This window comes from Opisthorchis viverrini (genome assembly GCF_000715545.1).
Source record: "Opisthorchis viverrini unplaced genomic scaffold opera_v5_159, whole genome shotgun sequence".
NCBI lineage: Eukaryota > Metazoa > Platyhelminthes > Trematoda > Opisthorchiida > Opisthorchiidae > Opisthorchis > Opisthorchis viverrini.
In genome coordinates, this window is record NW_008751816.1 from 1,123,765 (window position 1) to 1,146,204 (window position 22,440).

At 43.6% G+C, this 22,440-nt stretch overlaps 1 protein-coding gene across 1 annotated transcript in view; it reads right to left on the reverse strand.

Moving 5' to 3' along the window:
- The window catches only part of T265_07152 (hypothetical protein), a gene marked incomplete at both ends in the record, with an annotated part of 51,862 nt that overhangs the window by 11,836 nt on the left and 17,586 nt on the right, over window positions 1-22,440 (reverse strand). The window contains 3 exons of the mRNA XM_009172596.1: window positions 10,164-10,212; window positions 16,145-16,271; window positions 22,136-22,435. Of these exons, the coding sequence (XP_009170860.1) occupies window positions 10,164-10,212; window positions 16,145-16,271; window positions 22,136-22,435 (476 nt within the window). The remainder of the gene's footprint in view (window positions 1-10,163; window positions 10,213-16,144; window positions 16,272-22,135; window positions 22,436-22,440) is intronic.

Genomic DNA, 22,440 nt, shown 5'->3' on the forward strand with positions numbered 1-22,440 from the left:
TATGGTTGGGAAACCCGGCAGTATCCCACCTCTTGTGTCTCCATCGGGTGGAATGCAGTTTAGACACCGAAAGGGTGCTCAAGTGAACGACTGACTTTGCTGGGCGGCAGTATTCTTCCTTATGTTGCAATTTTGGGGTTCTGCGGGGTAGGTATTTTTGATCATAGCCACATCACTCTCGTCTGAACGGCCGTGTTCCTATTCTGACGTAATTATTCCGGTGAATCCACACCAAAGGGAAGCACTCGACTCGAGTTTCGCTCCTATTAGAGCTCATCAGCAGTGTATATCCAATGGCCATGCCACAATTTGAACCCCGGACATCTGATATGCGAGGCGAGCGTGTAACCACTACTCCACCAACGCACGTTGGCCGCATCTGAATTATCAGATCTGAACAGGCGAACGTGTTCACACTTGAGCGATGTGTCAGATCAACGTGTGTTGGTGGAGTAGTGGTTACACGCTCGCCTCACATGCCAGATGTCCGGGGCTCAAATTACGGCACGGCCATTGGATATACACTGCTGATGAGCTCTAATAGGAGCGAAGCTCGAGTCGAGTGCTTCCCTTTGGTGTGGATTCACCGGAATAATTACGCCAGAACAGGGACGCGGTCTTCCTTACGTATTTGAGTGGCGTCCATTAGAACCTCCTTTTTTAAAAAATCTTTCCTTTTCAGAGGCAGTCGGACGAAATCTCAGCATTCTTTGTCAGGGAATGTCCGGTCAGCGACTGAGCTTGCCGTGGAACGCATATTCTCCTACAGATGGATGGTGGGTGTTTGGGAGTAAACTTCCATACAACCTGCTGTTGTGATCAGCTAGGCGGGACAAGTTTTGATATCCCGAACCACTGAACCACAACTTGCATTTCTAGCTCATAGTGTATCTAAGCGGGGACAGCACTTCGCTAATTCTTACGGCCTCACGGTTCCATTTAATCCTTTTGCATTTCCTGAAAAAGTCTCACATGACTTATTCAGGTGCCAGTTTCCTTCATTCTTTGTTGCCTAAGGGATCAATTTTGCTGAGGGACCGTGTGGAGCTTCAGATGAGTGAATGGATTTACACGAAAATAACTTTCTCATACCTCCAGGTTTTGAGTACTGTTCACGCACGGTCAACCGACCATACTGAGCGGCATCCGACCTTCACATAACGAGAAAAAATTCTGCTTCATGAAGTTGGAGGGCGACTGCCTTTCAGTCACCCAAAACACTTCACATCAATATGGGGTATCAACGTGATCCGGTTAGAAGATCTCCAACTTAGCAGTGGCGCCATCACAACAGCCTCTTGCAGAATCTGTGACTGCATTCATCGATCGATTATGGTTGTTCTTCTTGATCAATATATATGCGAGAATCGTTCAGGCAGTTCCCCACTAGTGTTTTCACTGTCACGGATAGTATAGTACCTGTAAAATTTCATTAGAATATGAGGCATACGGAGGCAAGCGATGTTTGTGTTCCCGACCACTCACACTCTCTGCTACTCAAAAATGTGTTGAAATTTTCAGCACACCAGTAGTTGTGCTGTTCAGTAGTCTTTCTATTGGGAAAGTTTCTGATTGTCAGCGGATGGTTTGAGAAAGAGATGGCAAAGTGTAGGCCAAGCGCCTGTCGAACCTTTCTTCCGAATTCTTCTGAAACAGTGTTTCCTCTGGACCAAGGCCCGTGCCAAGTTGCATGTCGTAAGTCTCGCTTTATGATAGGACCTGTTGCAAGCCTGGTTCGGTGCATGATTTGAGTATGGGATAAAAATTTAAGGCTGCAAACCTGCTGTTTACTGATTGTACGGATGCATTTGGTAACGTTGCCAAAGGACAATAGCTGCAAAACCTTAAAACAACAAAGTCAATGAACAACGCACACAGTTCACGGGCATGGGTGGTCGCTTCTTTTCCCCGTTGAAGGAGCTGCCCCCCACGTCACTGTTCCCCCTGATTTTCCCATTCAATGTACGTATGCTGATGACAGCGACTGACTGATCTATTCAGTATCCATCAAGGCCTCACTGTTTTGGTCTTTGTGGAAAATCTGGATGTGACCACACCAACTTAGTTCACTTTGTCGCCCTACATCAAATCGGTTTTTGGTAGAGTTGAACGTCTAGAATTCATTTTGTATGACTGAAAATGCCTCCAGGCTCCCCAGACTTTTCCATAGCGATTGCATCCTTTCCCCTAACCTACCCAAGAACCCCAGAAAGATTGTGGTCAGGTTGCTAAGACCTCTAGTTAATTACAGTGGATTTTTAAAACTAATCTTGTCTAACTACGTAATAAACAAGTATGTCGTCCATTGGCGAAGATTTTTAACCTGAGTTAGTCAATTAGCTACATGTTTGGTGAAGTTATGCGCTGTAGATACATTTTGGATTGCATGACATTTTTATTGGCTTGAATTTGCATTGTTCTTTTTTAATGTCAGACTTGGAGAACAAGTGTGAACTATCTTTGTCCAACCGCTATAACCCGGGAAGGCAAACCACAGGCTTGTCGTCAGAATAGGGTGCATACGTTTTGGACTTTTCGACTGCTGCGCATCATCCCAGCTGACCGCGACTCCATTCAATTTTCGTGAGGTGCGTTATACTTTTTATCGATTTTCATCGTGGCCAAATATATCTCAACTTTTTCATCGACCTCATCTAGTGTACATGGACTTGATTATTCAGCCTCGAGCATGCGCTGGTGGGGTCGTGGTAACCCACTCGCCTCACATGTCAGACGTCCAGAGTTCAAATAGTGGTACGGCGAAGGAGATATGCACTGCTGTTGTGTTGTAATAAGAGCTAAACTCGAATCCAGTGTTTTTCCTGTTTTGGTGTGGATTCATCAGGGTAATCTTGTCAGGACTGGAGGGGAGCTGTTCCAATGACACATCCTGTATCCGCCTACATCTTGTCCTACATATGTTGGCGTCGGAGGACGGAACACTGTCCATAGCGTTTCGTTCGCAAGAGGTGTTCTGACGATTGTCCAGGATATGATATCAATTTGGTGTCGATCTCTCACAGCAAGTGCTGAGGTAAACCTTCCGGCTCGTGGTGACGAAAAAAATCTACTTCCGTGCGCTCACAAGGAGAAGAGTGTCGAGTTTCTAAACATATTCACATCAAAATAATTCGTTCACCCCGAAACTCGATCTGTCTGCCCGTGCATTTTGTTCAAGAGCGACTGTAGAGCTCCAGTTGACCGACCTCGTAGGATGGTTGTCTGCACGCACCTAACATGGTGGAAATGAGCATGCAAATTTTATCCGAATTCTGTTAAAACCAGCAAAAAAAGAGTAAATAGCTGTTTCAGTCACTTCAGGAATCATTAGCACATTGTGAGCGGAGTTTTATTCAGCCAGAATAAACGCGCGCAAAACAGCTGTTCGATTGAGGCTCACCAGCACTGCACGTGCTGATCATACGCTCGGTTGTGTGCTATCTTCTTCCGAGGAGAACGTTGTGCTTTACATTCAACATAAAAGAGACCTAGAGGCGAATAACTTATGGCCTGACAGAAGAAAGTGATGGAGTGAAAAATCAATATACCCTATTACGGATGAACCATGAACACTGCTCGAAAAGAGGCCGCAGAAGCCTCCTATCTGTAAAGCCATCACATGAAAAGCCGGTCAACACCGGATCAGATGACGTGGATTGGACCTGTCAGTGGTGGTGGTGGTGTATCATGTCTGAGTGTATGTTAATCACACAGTTTATCAACCATATTTGGCAGAATAGTGCGGTGTTTGTCTAACGAATAGAAGGGGGAAACGCCTCACCGATGATTCCCAACATAGATGAGAAAGATTAAAGTGATTATTGGCAATCAGTTTAGATCAACTTTACTTAAAGAGTAATATCTTATTTGGTTAAAGACACCGAAAGATGTGGCCCCAAAGCGATATCAGGCACCTACAGAACCTGCATCGTCATGGTCGACGGCTACGCCAAAAGATTCGGAGGAGTACACAGGAGGTTACAAGAGACCCACATATGGCTAATACGACCCGCCCTCAACGATAACATTCAAATGACCGCCATACGGGTCCAGAGACGCTAAGACATAATAAGTAAATTCCCTGTCAAGTCAAGTAAAAATTTACTATCTGAAGTTAGGTTGTAACGCATACAGGGTGTTATTGGAGTGCGTGCCACAGTCCCAATCAGGGAAACCACATAATTTGAACTAATTGTAATGGTATATCATCGGGTACCTCTTTCTCATTCATAGGCTTCCTTCGTCCAACCACCGGTTTCCTGTGAAAGTTGGACCATCTACGAAGGTGACGATCTTGAGACGGAAACTGCTGTTGTAAACTCCTGCTTTCTGCTGATGGGTTTTTCCAGGAATTAAACGCAAAACGCATTTGAAGGACCAAATAAAAACATCATGTGGTTCATATCTTGCCCGGAAAACTGAATAATTGTTCTGGAAACCGCGTCACCTTGGGTTTTTCAGGAATTAAACGCAAAACGCATTTGAAGGACCAAATAAAAACATCATGTGGTTCATATCTTGCCCGGAAAACTGAATAATTGTTCTGGAAACCGCGTCACCTCATTCCAGTGCAGTGCTAACAGTAACCATCTGAGAAAGTAAAGTTAGATGGTATTTAAATTATAAATCAGCATTTCAGCTCACAGATGAGTTAGTCCGTACTGGAAGGAGAGCTGTTTGGGTACCTTTGAGCACCATCACCGATTATTACCTTGCAAATCCACAGAGATATTTGAACCCATCACCCCCCGAGGGAGACATAATGATTAGTAGCCAACCAGCGGTTTGTTCAACTTTTAGTTCAACTTTTAGTGGTACTGTTATCCTTTAGTCGTATAGGTCAAGTCAGAAAGATATGGCGATGACTAGCGCATCGACTGGTGGCTTCTCACATGAAGTACCCGTGAGATTTATAGGATGTTCTGTTTTGAAACGGATTACTTATAGCTGGCAAATGAGGAAGGAGAGGCGGAGGAGTCCATGTGTGGTGGTTTCGTACTTTTAAACTTACCAGCAGTGCGCATCCCACACACCAGAGAGGTTTGTTTAGGCGAATAACGATGTATCAAAACGGTCAACAATAGTGATTTTACTACAAATTCTTGTATCCAGCCTGATTAACAGATATTGCTTTGTTTAACGGTCTAACGTGTGGTATCGTATAGTGTTCTGAAAACGTGCTTTTCGCCGAGCGGATTGTTGTTATTATTCATTAGAAAAAATGACTGACTCCGAATGCGGAGCACTGCTAAAAAGCCTACATTTCAGTATGTCGTGGAATTATACTACCTGATAACAATGCGAATGTGTGTGCTAAATCGGTCCAGAATCGAAAAATTTCGGGCTGATGTGGTCCACGTGGCATCTCAATCGCATATCATTGCAAAAAGCCGGCAGCACACTGAATGTGTTTGTACATCCTATGGGTACCACAGCCGCTGCAAAATGCAATTTTGACCGACTTTCCGTTATACTGGTGCACAGTGAATGCATGAGTTTGAACGATGGATTCAAGAAAGTCTGAACCATCGATCCCTCCTGATTGAACTTCATTTACATAATCTCTAAACATTCGGTCACATTTCGTTGACCTGGTAACCGATGTTCATTTCATTTCATAATTCAGTTTATTTGCTCGTGTTTAAGGACTAACTCGTTACCTTGTTATACCGAACCAACGAAACCAGTCAGAAGTTCCTCGGAACCGTTTGCTGAGTTCATACTTTTTTGCACTTCACTGGGTGGAGCGTGCTATCGATGTGAATCGAGGTAATCCACATGTGTAGATGAGATGTGAATATCTTTCCGATCCGTTAAGACAAGCAAGAAAGGACATTCAGTATTCGGATATCTTCCATCATGAACTGATATCGACTCATCCGGTTCTTTTCCCAATCTTTATTACTGAGATTTATCAGGTCACGACTCATCTGGGAGAGCACGGTACCCAAGTTGTACGTGCAACCACCCAAAGCGGTTTTTAGGCTTCATCAGTCCTACCCCGGAAAACTATTTTAAAATTACGAGAATGGCTCGAATGTACGCATAGGCCTAGAGGTTTTCGGTTACCGGTGTAAACACCACAAACTCATTTTGTAACCTTTCACGTGTTTTTTTCTCTCTCTATGTTCGTGCCTACTGAACTAAGTGGTGGTCTAAGCCAATCTATCACAAAAACTAACGATGGGTTGGAGAAAATTCGCTTTGTGGATAGAAGCAATCTGTGCCAAACAGCCTAAAAACACTGAGATCCGAACCTGCAACCCTCCAGCAAGTGGCAGAAGGCCAAATCGTTTGGCTACAAGTGTCTGAACAGTAGTATAATTAACTCACGACGACTCACAGTGATATCAAAATTCACTGCACCCATGAAACAGCACTCTTGGGCAAAATTAGCTCACGACAAAAGCTCTGGCATGCTTCTCGTGTGCATAACTGGATACATTAAGGGTGATATGACTTGGACGGATAAAGTTGACGCTCTGGTGGGTTTGGCAATCTTCAGTGGCATTTGTAGGGGGCGCTTGATAGCTCTACATTCTTTGAATCACTCTGGAAAATCCTAATAACTTCGGTACAAAATCTGAATGAATACAATGGTTCCCAACAGTTGGTGTTATCATTACGTTGTCAATTGGTTTTTTTTACAAAAACATCAGACAATATTTTACCGCAAAAGAAATATCTCTTAAAAGCTTACAATAAAGTCAAATGAGCTTATGAAGCAGAGAATAACTTATGAGCGATCGCGCAGAAAAGCTTCAAGTGGCCGCTCTATGATTTGCTTACATTTTTTTGCAATACCGATTAATCTTTGTACGGTGGTAAATTTTTGAATCTGAAGCTACTACACCTTTCACACTTTTCATATTTGAACTTCTCAACAGATTCAGGTCTGAATGATGGGTGCCAGTCAAAGTGAGAGTTGGTGAACCTTGATGTTCCTCTTGTAGCCTTCCAAAAGGGGATGTGTCAACATAACTAAATTATTTGTCCACTTAAAACTGAGAAACACTCCACTGGAATCCCTAAACTATCAAAATGGAGTTCCCAAAAACCACAGAACACTTTCAGCCTAATGGTTCGTAGTACAAAGCGCTATAGCGGTTCGCCGGTGCACAGATCACATGCTAATACGCCGTTACACATTGATGCAGTCAACCCGACTTTCGACGGAAAGTTGGCGAAAACGTTGTACAGCTCAACGAAGAGTACAGGTATCACTTTAAAACCTGGATAATGGGGTTCACGTTCGTAAGAGCGTACTATTCAGAGTAAAAAATACTACAGCGGAGACTCGAACAAAGTTTTCAGTGCCGTTCGAATACTACCCGTGGTAACAACGGCAAAACTTCAGTCCTAATCAAATGATGTTTTTGCTTCGCTAAATAAACTCATTTTTACATCAATTTGGTTCTAACAGGCCAATTAATCCAGCTGAACCTTATTTTTATAGCGTTCTTCAGCTGACAGTGCTTCACAAAACCGCCTCATTTTTAGTTGGTACTGTTTTTGAGGTATAACACTACATATTTAAAACGGAACACACTACTCAAAAGGTTGCTGGAAAGTATAACAGCCCGCCATCGGTTCTGCCCTCTTCGGTGCTCATCAAGTAAGCTCAGTCTCTAAGTTTCCAAATGAAACCCGAAGCTGCTTGTGCCACACATTCAGTTAATGGCCTCGTGAACAAGTGATTCACGGATTCGAGCTCCTGTTAGAAGCAGATTACTGTTTCTCAAATTGCTTCTAACTTGAGTTCAGGTGTAACGTCAGGCTCACGGAGACTCAAGTGCTACACCTAACTGATGAAATCCTTAAAAGTGAGAACGATTGCCACCTACCGTAGATTTTTCAGCAACCTATTGAGTAGTGTGTTTTCTCTAGAATCCACTGCTTGCCCAAAGTGGAACGGTTTTGGAAGGGTGGCGAATGTGATTTCGCTATTCCACCGACGAAATCCATCTTTTAGGAGCAAGCCCCCTCGCCACAAATTGTCGTCTGACATGCAGAAAAAACGATTCTGATTAGAATGCGTAGACACAGTGCGTGATCGGATACGCACAGAGAGTGAAAACTAGCGGCATATTTCTCCGCACGACAACGGTCTCTTTGCGCGCTTAGTTCAAAGGGAAACAAGACCATTGACGCTCAGAAACTTAAAACATTTTTCCAATTCCCCTTTTCCCGTCGTATAGTACTTCTGAAAATTTCCGAGCACAAATTGCTCTTTGACAACGGTTCAAGCTACTCACGTGTTCTGTGCTTAATAAAGCCTTAAAAGTGCAAGTTTAAAGGATCATCCATGTGAAAATGAACGTGTACTTATTAACTGTTGCACAGTTTGGGGCTGTGAACACAGCTTGACAAAACACAGCTTATACGAGGAAAAAAGGGACCACAACAAGGCGAAGGAAATGGTGAGGATGAATAATGCCTTTCTGAAAGTAGTTCATCGTTGTGGAATTTGCGGTATGTCCCAAATGGGTTCGCACGCATGTAAACAGACGCCCGGAACTGGAATTCTTTCCAATGTAATAACTTCATTGAGGACAAACTCTGGTTTGTGGACAAATGTCAGCGGCAGTACGATTGTTCTTCTAGTGCCGATTAATTGCCAGTTTTGATAGAGAGCGATAAAGTAAATACACAGTGCTTCGATTTTTCTGACAAAATCGACTACTAAGCGAACCAGAGAAAATTACGCTCAGTTTCACCGCAAGTTGTTCACACGGTTGTGAATTCGCAAAGCAATCTCTCACACAACAGATAGAGATGAAGTCGGTGCTCTTTTTCCAGTCGCTTATACAGCTACAGACAACTTGTTTTGTGAAATTTCTCGGTCAGACTTGATTTTTTTCACGCCCTGGTGTTTGGTTCCAGTTGACTCGAAGCGGTACACAGCCAATGGCGCTTTGTTACATTGGTCGGCTATCATAATTCTGCTGGTTTATTCGTTGTTTGAGTCGGCGACCCCTATAGTCCTGAGGGTTTTCGATATGTGCTGACCAACCCCCTCCAAAGAACTCAGGAAAGAAACAACGCTCATACTGAGGGGGGAAGCTGCTAACAGTCAAACATTATTCCCTCTGTTGGACTCCACCGAAGTTCAAGGCACTGAGATACGAACTGTCTACTGGAAATCTCTTCATAAAGTCGCCATAAAAATGATGGACAACCGACCGAAAAATAACAGGGTTCTAGCCTGGGCGATTTTTCAAACAACTAACGACAAACGTGAGATTCGTAGGTTTACTTCTGCATGCCATCATCTTAGACGAAATTCAACGGAGTATCATGAAAATGGCAAAAGGAACTTCTCTCGTGCATTCCTAAGATGGGAGCTACTCACAGAAGGTGTGTGATTCCTGTGTGTGTCCTGGCTTTCTAAGTGTTCTCACCTAAGCTCGGGAAAGCTGACAGCACCTCTCTCTACCTGTTTCATTCTACTTATAGTGAAAATGTGAATAGAAATTTTACGAATCGAGAGCACATTTACCAGGTAGAGTTGAAAAGGTAGAGTAAAAGGCACATTACCCACGGATTTACTTCAACCCCGGGTGGCCTGTACAAGCCGGACTACAAAGATTCATTGCAATCGGAAGAAGCTTTGACAGCTCAAAAGTATAAATTTTCTGTGAATTCCGATTCATCAGAAAGCAGTCAAACGAAGTCAAACTGTATGTCTTCAGTCGAATTCATTGTTTTTGGATGCTTAAACTCTCCTTTCTGCGTCCAAAATAGCAACATCAGGACCCTTCATTCGGCTCAGACTTGGCAAGGAAACCTTACGAGGGAATGTCACGACAGGCCAAGCCAAGGCAGGTATATTCTGTGGACTAAATCTATGAGATTTGTGCGCAACTGCCAGCCCGTCGCATGCTGAATCAACTAATTTCCAAACTTATAATGCTGTTGAACAGCATAATAATTACCGAAAACTTGTGGTCTTCACTAGTGGTTCTCGTCACTAATCCGCTAAAACTTTGCAGTTCATTTTGTATGAAGACTGTCAAACCGGACATGTTGCTTCTCAGAAGTGAATCCCCACAGTGAGACCAGGGGAGAAGATAAGGGAATGGATGAATTTTATATCCTGAACTTCTATCTGAACACGAAATCGGAGAAAACACACTGTTATTGGTTTCAAGGACTTGACTTACCACATGTCGGTTGAGAAACCAATCGGATCATAATTTATGATTTCCGGAGCTGTGGGATGAAAAAAACCAAAGTCACAGACAGTTGTTACCATGTAATTGACGGTAAAAAATCTTTCACCAAAAAACAGCTTTTTTACTTGATTGCGTAATAAGAGCTCTGACTTTTCATCATTTTTTCGAAGTCTATACCGAAATCACGCTCCGAAACTTTCTCCCCATCCGTCACTCACACCCTCCACGATGATGTAACGGTCATTGGACATGCTGAATCCTGGTATGCGGCCTAATTCTGGAGGCTAGAGACCCAAAATCTGGAACATACCAATCTGTATGTAATGACGTCGTCGTTTGTGGCAAGCGCCACAAGTGTGTCCACAATTCGATCAAAATAGTTTGTCGATTATATGCTTCTTCCTCCTTGGTGGAGCGGGTGCACCTGGATCTGTTTGCTAGGTGTGTGTGTGTGTGTGTGTCAGTGAGTCACCAACATCACTCCATCATTAAGCGTGTGCAGCTGCGCGACACGCGCATTAAAATATGCCCATTCGAACCATCGATTACAGTGACAGGAAAAAACGGAGCTTGGTTGATGAGGTAGAGGATTACCTATCTAATTTACTGACCAACTAAAACTATGCACAGGTTTCACCTTGCACTGCACCGGGAACAGGAGGTCGTGCGGTACTACAGAGATGACTGCCAACCACTGAAGATAGAAATTCAAAAGATCTATGTCGTATGGAGCCAAGTTCACTACCAACTTATTAGAAGGAATGGGTGGCACTAAACAACATATTTGAGTTGTCAGTGTAACTCGTGAGTGCAAGTTTTCGAATCTAGCGAAATTTTGTGACTTTCGTTTCCTGATGGGGTTGTCTATCCTGGTGTTTTCAGGCAGATTGTTCCAAAATTTGCTGAGGTCTCTGGTGAAATGTCGAGAAGACAATAACCTTCTCTCTATAGCACCTTTAAGGAGAGCCTTATTCATTCAGTCCTCAACTTTGGTATATTTTCAGTGGGACTCACTTTAAACCCCAACAAAATTTCGTCTTCTCGGCACTTTTTGGAGTTTGCAGCTCAAAGAAAAATTCAGTCACATTGTCCACATCTTAGCATTAGGTCACTGTAAATCCTACTGAACAGACATAATATGGTGGTCAAACATCATTGTCTGCTCGGAGAACGTATCTAACGTGTTCTGTTGGAATGCTGTCTGGAAACTGTTTACGTCACCAACCAGTGCCCAACGTTATTCCACCGCTCACGCGCAAATGGAACATGATGAGTAGTCGTAGCCGGGTGCTCCTCTGGCTTTAGTAGGATAGGACAATATTATTCAACCAATATAACGTTCATGTTATTGTCCAGCAGCAAATACCTCTTGTTCTCATTATCATCACTAACAACAACAACTATAGCAGCATCTTTGTGGGCAGAGCCCTACAGTGAGAAGAAAGGAAGGGGATCCCGATCATTCCGTGCTGAGTCTGTATGACCGCCTCCATAATTCTGGTCCCAGAAAAGTAAAACTTTTCAAACGAATGAATTAGACTAAAAATATAAGCTTGTTATATCTAGTAACTGGAAAAGGCTTTCAGAATTTGCACACTTGTAGAAAAGCAACATATTTATGTTGTCACTTATTTTGCTTGCTGAAAACGTAATCTCAGAGGAAATTACGTTCGTTTAGCTAGAATTTGACAAGGAAAGGAAACCATCGAAGTTCTCACTGCTGCTTAGAGCTCCATCTATTTAAGCAATCCTACACAGATTTTGGCAATTAGGCAGAACTTGATGTGTTTGCCATTGGTCACCTGATAGTTCATGCGGACATAAACCCAGCATAACCATTCTCGAAACAAAATCCACTGAAGAACGCCTACCCGGATAAATAAGCTGCAAAAAACTGAAGCAAATGTGGTTGCCGACGACAGAAAATAAGGAGGTTTTTCTACAGTAACCATTTGGTGTCACGATAATTGTGCACAAATTAAACGCAATCTGATGGCTGCTTTAGACCACGGCTTTCCGGTCGCACATCTAAGAATAGCGAAGTCTGTGGTGGCTCCTCGATTTCACCTCAACCAAACATGAGGACCCTGTTATCTTCCTTCCCCTACTGTTCGCCTAACTGTCTAACTACAGCACAGTTCTCCGTCCTTTTCGAAGAGTGCCTAAACAAACTGGTCACAATCTCACATCCCCGAGACAGCACAGTCCATTATGAGACACCTGATAATCATGGATCATTCAGCTGACTCCAGACTGTCCCTCATTCAAAGTTCCAATATTCAATCGAACAACTTCAATGCTACCTTTCAGAATGACAAATTCCGGAAAAGCAATCTTGACAGCAAGTGACTTTCTGGTTGGCGAACTCGACGATGCTTGTTGGAACCTTTCTTTTAAATCTGTTTCGGATTCCATTTATCCACTTTAGTCCCACTCATTTACTTCCAGAATGCCACGCAAATTCAAACTGTTGTCTGTCAGCACCGGAACCTACCGCTATCTTGCTCTTCTCTATGGGATCTGACATTCATTTGATGATAGTTATACAAAAAATTAATCGCGTCTGAAGTTTGTCTATTTTCCACTACCTTTATGCCTGTCTATTTTTACCAGGTGTTAAATGTGGCTGTTTTGCAGTGTTATGTGCCAAACATTTACTATTTGGTGCACAAAGCTTTTTTAATTGGACTCCCCAAACAACCCAAGGCCAAGGACCTGTAATAATTGCAATCTCCGGTGGTGTCTGAGGGTATGGAGGCTGTGGTCGTCATGTTTAGCGCAGGGTCAGAAGCACTATCAACTGATAGCTAAACAGCCTCATACAGTGTTCCAATGAGAACCTAACCATTCGTCTGCCTCGGAAAAGCATCTGGGGCAGATGGGTCATACGACGGTTCAGCTCACATGGTTTGCAGAATCTGATCTCGACACCGAAACCAGACAAGTTCCCCAACACCAATCGGATTTACATTACACCAGGAGCACTCTAAAATTGAGGCTACTTTTGGACATACCTCGTTTTGACCTCCTAGCAATCGTTCACTTCATTCATGTTTCGCTACTCTGTGCCATTACGGCAGCACCCAGGCTAATCGATTCTTGTAGGTTTGCAGCATTGGACGCCATCGTACGCAAACCGCCAATGCATATCAGTCGTTGCCTAAATCCCAGTCCTCACGAACAATGAACCATCTCCAACTGGAAGGCAGGTTCGTACGTGTGAGATATGATAGAACAACTGCTATTTACATGTCGGCTCCGACCCTTATATAAAGCGCACAAAAAGCATAAGCTATGTACTTTTGAAGGTGGCACAGCACTCCTTCGGAGTCAAACTCGATGATGAGTTCGTCACAACTTTCATTTTTTAGGACTTGGATAGTTCTCCATAATTTAGCTGCATGTGTATCCTCACTATGGATAGCCAGATACTGGCCTCTTCTCTTGTCGGATTATGTTTTGATCCCCCGTTCCGTAATAGGTGAACATCCGCGATGCCATGAGACCGTGGGATAATTGGTCTTACTTGTCCTCCTACGCACTTACTCCGTGTGCGTTTGAACATTTCCTGTATGATCCGTAATTTTTTGTCCACAAAACGCGTCCAAAACCGCTTATTACCCATGGATTGCATGATGTCCTTCCCAGAAACCTAACAAGGTGCAGGATTTGGGCAGCGTCGAACGGCTCACAACCGCAGATAAAGAGTGAATTCTGAATATCCAGGTTCGTTTATGCAGCCACCCTTTCCCGTCATCCTTGCATTGCGCTGCTTGTACTTCATATGGTGCTGCTCACAAAAATGATGAATAGACTTGAACTGGCCACTACCGGTTTGCTCATTTCTAAGCCTATAGGATGACCCTGCACTCCGAATTTCTGTGAGTTATGTCATACTCGCACACCAAATTAGACACTTGTGAGGATTTTGACGAGGATAATGGACTAGAGACTTGACTGAGATCGTTGAGAGTTAGAAGGCACACCATAATCTCCATTAACACTACGTTCTTATGTGCAAGTTTGAAACACACTGCTCTGTGATCCATGTGTTGCTATTATTTTATTGTAGTTTGATCAGTATTCCCATTTTACGATTGGTAATTTCTGAATAAATTTAAGTCAGGCGACTTTTTCGGCTGTTGAGGTGGCAGAAAGACTAGATGGAATGCAGCACATAAAGAGGACAGAGTGGATCAGTAGGAATAAGGGATAAGGACTACTGAAATGGAGGTTCCCAACTGGATGCGAGATGCCCAGACCAAGCACTACATTAACTCCAAACCAGCCAATCAAACTGCATTCTAGCCCGCCCCATAAAAACCACTCACATTAAAGATATTGAATACTCTGTAGAAATTGCACATACTCAAGCAGTGTGTTCGCACACTGACGATATTCCCTTGAGTCCACTGCCAAGCTTGATGTGCCTTCGCCTGATCAGCAGTCAATATTTTATAACCCGTAAATTGCAATTTATAACTATTTTACATTATTTTGCGGATTCCACCAAATACCCAGGGGATTCGCGTAGAAAATATCTCAAACGATAATAGGCGAATGGTCAAGAGAGCAAAGTGCGACCGCAAAATGGTATTGGTTTACTGCAGACTAGAGGTAGATCCCGATGTGTAATCGAACAAATGGGGTAACTGCTGGTTGATCTGGTGAGTATAACTATCCTCCATCATTCGAGTGATTTCTGATCCTTGATCTATATTAGGTGGGTGATAAGTATCAGACCCTACAATGTGAATTTGATCGGACGTTTGTGTCATAGTTGTGATCTGTTTCTAGAAAACTTAGCTTCAATAGGGCTTACGTCCTCCTTGGACCACCTGAGTGACTCTGACCAATAATTAAAAACTGCTACCCGAGCGAGCACCAACAGCTGATGGTTGCTGCTTGGAGTTATGAATCAAATCAGTCGATTGAGTAAACAGCGGATTACAACTGGATTCACTTAATGAACCAACCAGTTGCCCAGGTCTCTCCAACGTGTATGTGTAAGTGGGTGCGGCCCTGACTGTTTACCAGGGATTTACTTGCCCGATAACGCTTGAGCCGAGCTGGGAGGCCCTAATAAAGGCAAAAGGTTTTGCGCTGCTCCGCCGTTTTGTTTGAAACATTTGAATATCCTTGTGACGCCTTATTTGAAAATACAGAGGCTCATCGACCTCAGAAATAATTCTGAATAACTGTAATTGTTCCTTAGCCCGAATTTGTGGGGCAGCATCCCTTTCGTGGTATGCCCGTTACATAGACCATATGAGAGTTGCGCTGAGCTGTGGAATCCAAGAGAACTCAGAGAAATCAGACCAGGGGGTGAACGAAAGGGGAGAGCTCTGAAGCCATTAGGATGCCCAAATGACGACCCATAATCGTCAAATCATATGAGGATTAGCAGTGGACGGCGAGAGTTACCTTGGACAAGATCCAATGTTAGGCACTCATATGGCCGGCTGGTTAGTATATACAGTATGAATTCTAGTTAATCTGAAGGTTCAATACTTTGCAATATCCAGGGTGTAAGGACGAGAGATATGTACATTTACACACCAAATACTGGTGCAGTACTAACTGATACAGCATAATATAATGCGCGACAGTGTGATGGAACACAGCTCCACAAAATACACCTCGATACAGATATTATATGGACATAGTACGAAACCGATGGAAAACCAAGAGATAAAACAGCAACGCAAACTAGGATCTAAGGGTGCAGGTAAGTCGCTCGCTGGTTTGGTCGGTGGTCTTTTGGACGGTAGCAAAGGGTGTCATTGAATAAACACGTTCGGGTTGACATATCAAAACTCGCGAGTTCGTCACTCAAGTGAAGTGAACAATGAATCGTGTGCTTCGGAGGCATCACGGATAAAGGATCATGTGAAATTTTGTTACTATATCTGCAGGCGTTCCCGGATCTGGTTAATTCTAATAGATGATATACATTCATTAATACTCACCAACATAATCCGGTGTGCCAGCAAGTTCACGATGTTGCTTGCCCTCTGTAAGTACGGTCGCCAATCCAAAGTCAGTGATAAAGACGTCTGTGGAGGGATACGGTTGTCGCAGGAGAATGTTCTCAGCCTAGACGTATAAAGAAGGGGAATCCAATCAACTCACTAAATTTTCACTTCTCTTTTGAGGGTATATCACACCCTTAAAGGTTGTACACATTTTCTAAATTACTGTGCAAGCAAGCAATCTTTTCAAGCCAGATGCTAAGTCCAAACTTGTCTATTCATTAGTAAGGCAAAGAATATCACAACAAATTAGAGGACTGGCAACAGCAGAGGATCTTGTGGTGCGTCTCTCAATTTTATAATCAGGCACACCAGAGCATACACGATGTACCCCATACACCACTGAAGTTGATATTCCGGCACAGACATTTCACCCCAGTGAACAGTCATAGCTGAAAATTACTTTCTGGGGACACAGCATGCAGCTGAATGCAACGAGATAGAAATATGTCATGAAAAATGAGTCCTCTCCCTGATAAACCACAACAGGAATTAGCCTGTCCCAATTTGGCGAACGTATCGAAGAACGCAGTCCTGATGCTGAGTGGAGCGAACTGTTCACCAGAAAGATAAGGCACTAATACATCGTTGCTGGAACCTTCTAAAGGTCTAAACCGCTTTGAATATCTTACAAAATACTAAATTATTGAAGTTGGTGACTGTATCACTCACGAGTACAACGTGCGGTGGCTGTGAGGAGGGCTGAGCTTCAGGCGAAAGCCAAATACTCTTATTTCCTGTTATGCTTTTTACGGTGTTACTGTAGATGGGTTATCAGTCCTTACGAACGGCCTGGTGCTCCCCTAAATGAGACTTCGAGATAAGACTTTGAGATAATTTGACCAATTGCACACACTGGTAAATGACGCTGATGTTACCGAGAATTCACTTGAATTCTCCGTTTACAATGCTCAACGAAATGCACTACTTATAAGGTTACTGAAAAACACTTCGACAGTTCACGACCGGCTTCGTCATTCTCGGGGTTCACCTGGTGTGTGTAGTGTCACCAGCATTATGTCCTACGCGAATGCCGAATTTTTATACACATTTGTTGAGTTTCTCGCGAACACTATTTCGATTTGCGAATGTGAGTCGAGAATTTGGTGTTTACGTAGAACATAAGGGAAACTTTAGTTAAAGGTGTTTCAGTATAATCCACTGAGGAGAGGATAAGACTTTGGAACATCGCTTGTCAACTCCGATCTGGTGTACGACTCTCTGAAGAAAGGTTACACTCTAAGAGTGCCTCACGTCAGACGTCGTTACGTTTGAAACAATAGTGTCGTGCTATGCCAAGAAAATATAACCGGCGTCGCCAAACTCTACTAAAAACTACCAACCAACGCATTTTTACCCTACACAACAGCAAAAACAATGGTAATCATTGGGAACTGAAGTTATCGAGGCTTGTTTCATCACACGGTCCAAGCCAGCAGCGTATTACCAATCTGAATTTCACAAGAGACTTGCACACATTCAGGGCCAAATCATAGTAAGTCAGGACTTACTCTTAAAGTGCAATGACAGGCTATTGGCAGCGGTTTTGACAGTAGCCCTTTACCATGACAGCTGGCTTACATAACTGAGTACGGAGACTACGTTTTTTACATTGTTGCTTTTAGTCTTGGGAAGCATTTCAATGCCCTTGCTGGTGTCTGCTCCATAACCTTAAGGCATTGCCTCCTTGACAGATGGTTACAATCGGAGAAATCGTCCCCTGAAAGGACCTACTTCCCCTCGTAGGGTCTCCTGGTAAGGAGAGCAATTGTGGGGATTCTCCCTTACAAACCACCGTGGTTAGCGCAGTACAGGTGGAAGCATCCTAGAGAACAACAGTAAGTTGGCACTGAGAATGTTACCAGATGCCGATGAACACCCAGGAGATCTCCCTACTCTCTCAAAATGTTTAGATCAATTTCTTGAAGGCGTGTGCATACAATCACTCTCTGTGCTTCAGTGTGTTTTATTAGGCTACCAACATATTTTCAGCATTTTTGAACAACCGTGAGGTTGGGTTTTACTCACGCTCAGAGCATTCCCGAATATCGATCCATCAGCCCCATCAATCGCATCCCCGCCGTGATGTTTGCATGTGACGTGAGTCTGGTTGTTATTTGGGACGGTGCAACAACACGCTTAGAGCACAATCTGGCACGAAGTTTTGAAAGATGGTTGTCATGGCAACTTGTTGAAATGAGGACAAGGCCGCACAACAGACGGGCAATCGATAGGTGCGGAAATAAACCACAAGTAGGTATGCTTGTCTGCGGAACATGTTCGAAAAACATTTTTGGCAAAAATTTAAAGAAACATTAAATTTTTTGTTATTGGTTGTGGAATCAGCAAGTGAACTTAGATCATGAATCCACTTTGTTCCTTTGTATCCTCTCGTGGCCTGCAGTTGGTTCATATTGTGTTACAGTGGTGATCTCCGCAAGAGCAACACATCTGTCTCGAATGCTTTCTCTAGTTCAAGAACAGAATGCTTAATTAGCAAGAGGAGGGTTGAGGCGCATAATGCCTGTTACAGTACGAGATACGGTACACGTCCAAAGTAGGACCTGTCTTCAAAAAGAACAGCCTATTGATTGGAATTCAAAGACATTTCGTATGTAAACCACTGTGTAGAGTGTGACATTTAGCTACAACGTCAGAGGCAACAACTAGCGTTTGTGTTAGCTACCTTTTAAGAAAACATGTAGCTAGCAATGACTACTCAGTCGGTTCCAAGAGTTTTTCACCTGTGACCTTCTCTTCAATCAGGTAGATGGGGCCCGACCCAATGCTGATTGTCTTTGCGGACTTGCTTTGCTTGCACTCAATAATGTGTAGCATCTTCTAACCGATCTATGAGAAAGTTCTTCTGGTTGACATGATAACGGTATTTTTCTCGGTGCGCCGACTTAAATTTGGAGCCGCATTTGCTGACAGCAACAGCATGGTGAATCTGTGAATCCAGATCATGCTGGCTAGCCACCGTATAGTAATTTTATATCAATATGACGGTGAAGGCACTCAGTTGGGCTATTTTCGCGTATCGGTTAAAAGGATTGGCTTTCTAAAATGGGCCGTTACTCTTTGGTTCAAATGGCAGACAGAAAAACTTGTCAGTCGTTCTGGACTAAATTAAAAGTTAGACAAAGCCATCTAGAAAACCATCGATAATTGGGGAAGTTTAAACAAGGAACAGTAAACAAGATATCGACCGATACGGTGAAGGGATGTCTGCCGAAAAATGCACACAGATATAATTAAACTAACGAAATACTGTGTTATGATGTTTCGTCACGCTGTTTCCTCGCTAACGTGCGCATCTGACGTGATACAAACGGGATGATCAGGTGTGGTCCGCAAGTTTCAAAACACATGTTTCTTGTAACAGAGACAGTCTTTATTCGTTATAAATGGAAGTATTCTCGGCAATTTTTAACCAATAAAGTGGCGGCACTGCTACCTAGTCAGCTGCTGCCCGGTCAGCTGATGGTTTGGTATGTTGAAGTTCTCATTGAAAACAGCGAGTCGAGGAAGAGAACCAAGAGAACATCCGTGCTTTCCTTACAACCGCTAAGCAGTCGTGCCTGTCGTAGCAGCTTGCTCCACCATGCCAAGGAGATTGCCTCCCGGAAGAGAACAAATGTGAACAGGTTATCAACCCTTCGATGACTTTCGAAAACAGCTCCATTTTGTAGTGTATTGGGTCAATTTGATCAAAGGAGAAAAACACCAATAGTTCCAGTTTATTTATCGTAGTACTCCAACAAACATATCGAACGATTCAATCAGGTTGCCCTTCTACTATTCACCTTTAAAGACAACTGATAACCAACTTTGCCTGTAAAAATTGTCGAATGTATGGATTTTCTTTCCCGATGGAAATATCAAAATAACATTCTGTCAGCTCTGCAAAATTTAGTATTCAAATAGAACACAACGTTTATTTAAGCTCGTTAGCTGTCCATCTGACGAGTTTACTGCATGAAAGTCACCTGGCATACCTCAACTTTATTGACCTGATGTTGACACCAGATCCATGCAACGCACCGATGATCTACACCTAGCCGCCACGTGTTTGATCCATAAAGTAGAATAACTCAAATCGCAACGTCCAACTCGATGTCATCTCGGAGCCATAAATATCATCATCATCATCATCATCATCATCATCATCATCATCATCATGAACAACAACAACAGCAGCAACAGCATAACATCACTGTTCAACACTGATGCTTTGCTGCTATGCAGCCACGAATTGTTTGAAACGTGGACAGAGAAGAGACTTCAGGCTAGCTTAATATAATCATTCCGAGGTGCCTACACATCCAAACTCCCATTCAGCAAATATTGATAGAAACAGACAACAAGAACGCCGCTGACATCGATTAGCAGTCATATCTTGCGGCGTTTTAATCATGCGAAGTGGGGATTACGCGGTCCCTATCCTGGAACCCGAATAGCACTGACAGCACATAAACGTTTCGTAATCTATCACATACTACCCTGCCAAGCGCAGGGTTCGCTACGTCTCTGTTTATGTCACTCTGAATGGGGCACGGAAAACGATGGTTTTGCACACGCAATACATGGCCGAACTAACCGAGCTTCTGGTGCTGGTTACACTTCAATCGAAAACTCGCTTCTAATTACCTCGGTACGGATTCTCTGATACCAACCCACACAAGCTGTGATCCTGAGACAACGATTGTTGAAAACCTGAAGACTTCCGCTCGAACAGGACAAGTCTTACAGCTAGCGCACACCGTAGCCTGATACACAAGTCTTCTGAGATTCAGGGATATACCATCTTGACGCCATAGGGGTCTCAAATTAACAAACACGAATTGAACCTTGCAGATTCGTGCATTGACTTCATCTCTCACATTACAGTCGGAACTAATACAACTTTCAAGTTAAGTAAAACGCTCCAGAACTTCTAGTTCGTCTTCCTAGATTGTAAGTTGTGTCTTTAGCGACTGAAAGTCCAGGAGCATGCTCTTATACTTCGTGGGTGGAGAGTGCACACCAAGGATCAGTCCATCTAAAAACATCTGCGCCTTCTCTTCGAAGATCGCGACGATATCATCTGCACACTCCAGATCAAAAAAGGTTCTCGTCAGAAGACATTTGAGCACGAGAGTTTTGAAGACCTTCCAGCGTTCGTCTCATTATCTCAACGATCGCGAAATTAAATAGGAACGGAGACAGTGGGCGTCCCTGTTGTACACCGCATGGTGTATGGAATCTTTTGGAAAGCCCTCTGTATGCTCGCACATCCGGAAGTGTGAGAATACAAAGAACTTATTATGTTCACAAACTTTCGTGACATTCCTTGATAGGCAGGAGTGGCAAGGAGAACAGACCAATCGACCGAGTCCAATGCGCCTTGAAACTCCAGGAATACTAAAATTCTGGGTCGTTCGTACGTGTAAAGATTTGGTCAAAGCAACCCCTTCCAGGCCGGAATCTAGCTCGCTGATCTCGAGTCGGTGTTTCACGGACCATCATAATGCGACAAAGCACAAGTGATATAAGAGTCTCGTTACGACCGGAATTAGGCTGACCCCCCTGTGGTTAACAAACTCATTACAAGCCCGTTTTTTGCAAATGGCGCTTCAGAGAACATATGAAGCCGTAAACTTCCGAGGCTGCCGATGGTTCCACGTTTACCGTCCAGAGTTCTCTTCCAACTGTGGGCTCCAGATGACTGGCAGCTGCTGGCCACGACAACTCTTGTTTGAGGTATTCGGCCCAACGGTCGAGGCGTTCTTTTTTATTCAAAATGGTCGTTCCATTCTGATCCTTGATGATTTCTCTCACAGGTAGTTCACGGATCAAAAGAACTGATCTTCAAGCATTGCCGGATTCCTTGGTCTCTTCCATTTCCCTGGCTTTCTATGTCCACCAGATTCTCCGACCGGCACTTACGCTCACTTTCTCCTGACGTCTGATAGCTCGTCGGACCAAGTTATGCTCGAGACCAGCTACGGTCTTTCTCGGAGATTTAAGCAGTGCTAATGTTCGTTGTGATATCCAGTGCTTGAGTGGGCCTGGTGGCACCGTGCCACAGGCGAAACTCTTAACATTATACAAAGGGGTGACGATCTCGTTCCACCATGTATTCACGTTTAATGGTGGTGGGGTCGGAAGCGATTCCAGAAGACGATGGTACATTCGTCTAACATTCGGATCTGCCAGTCTCTCAGTTGCCAAGCCATTTGTCCGCACCTTAA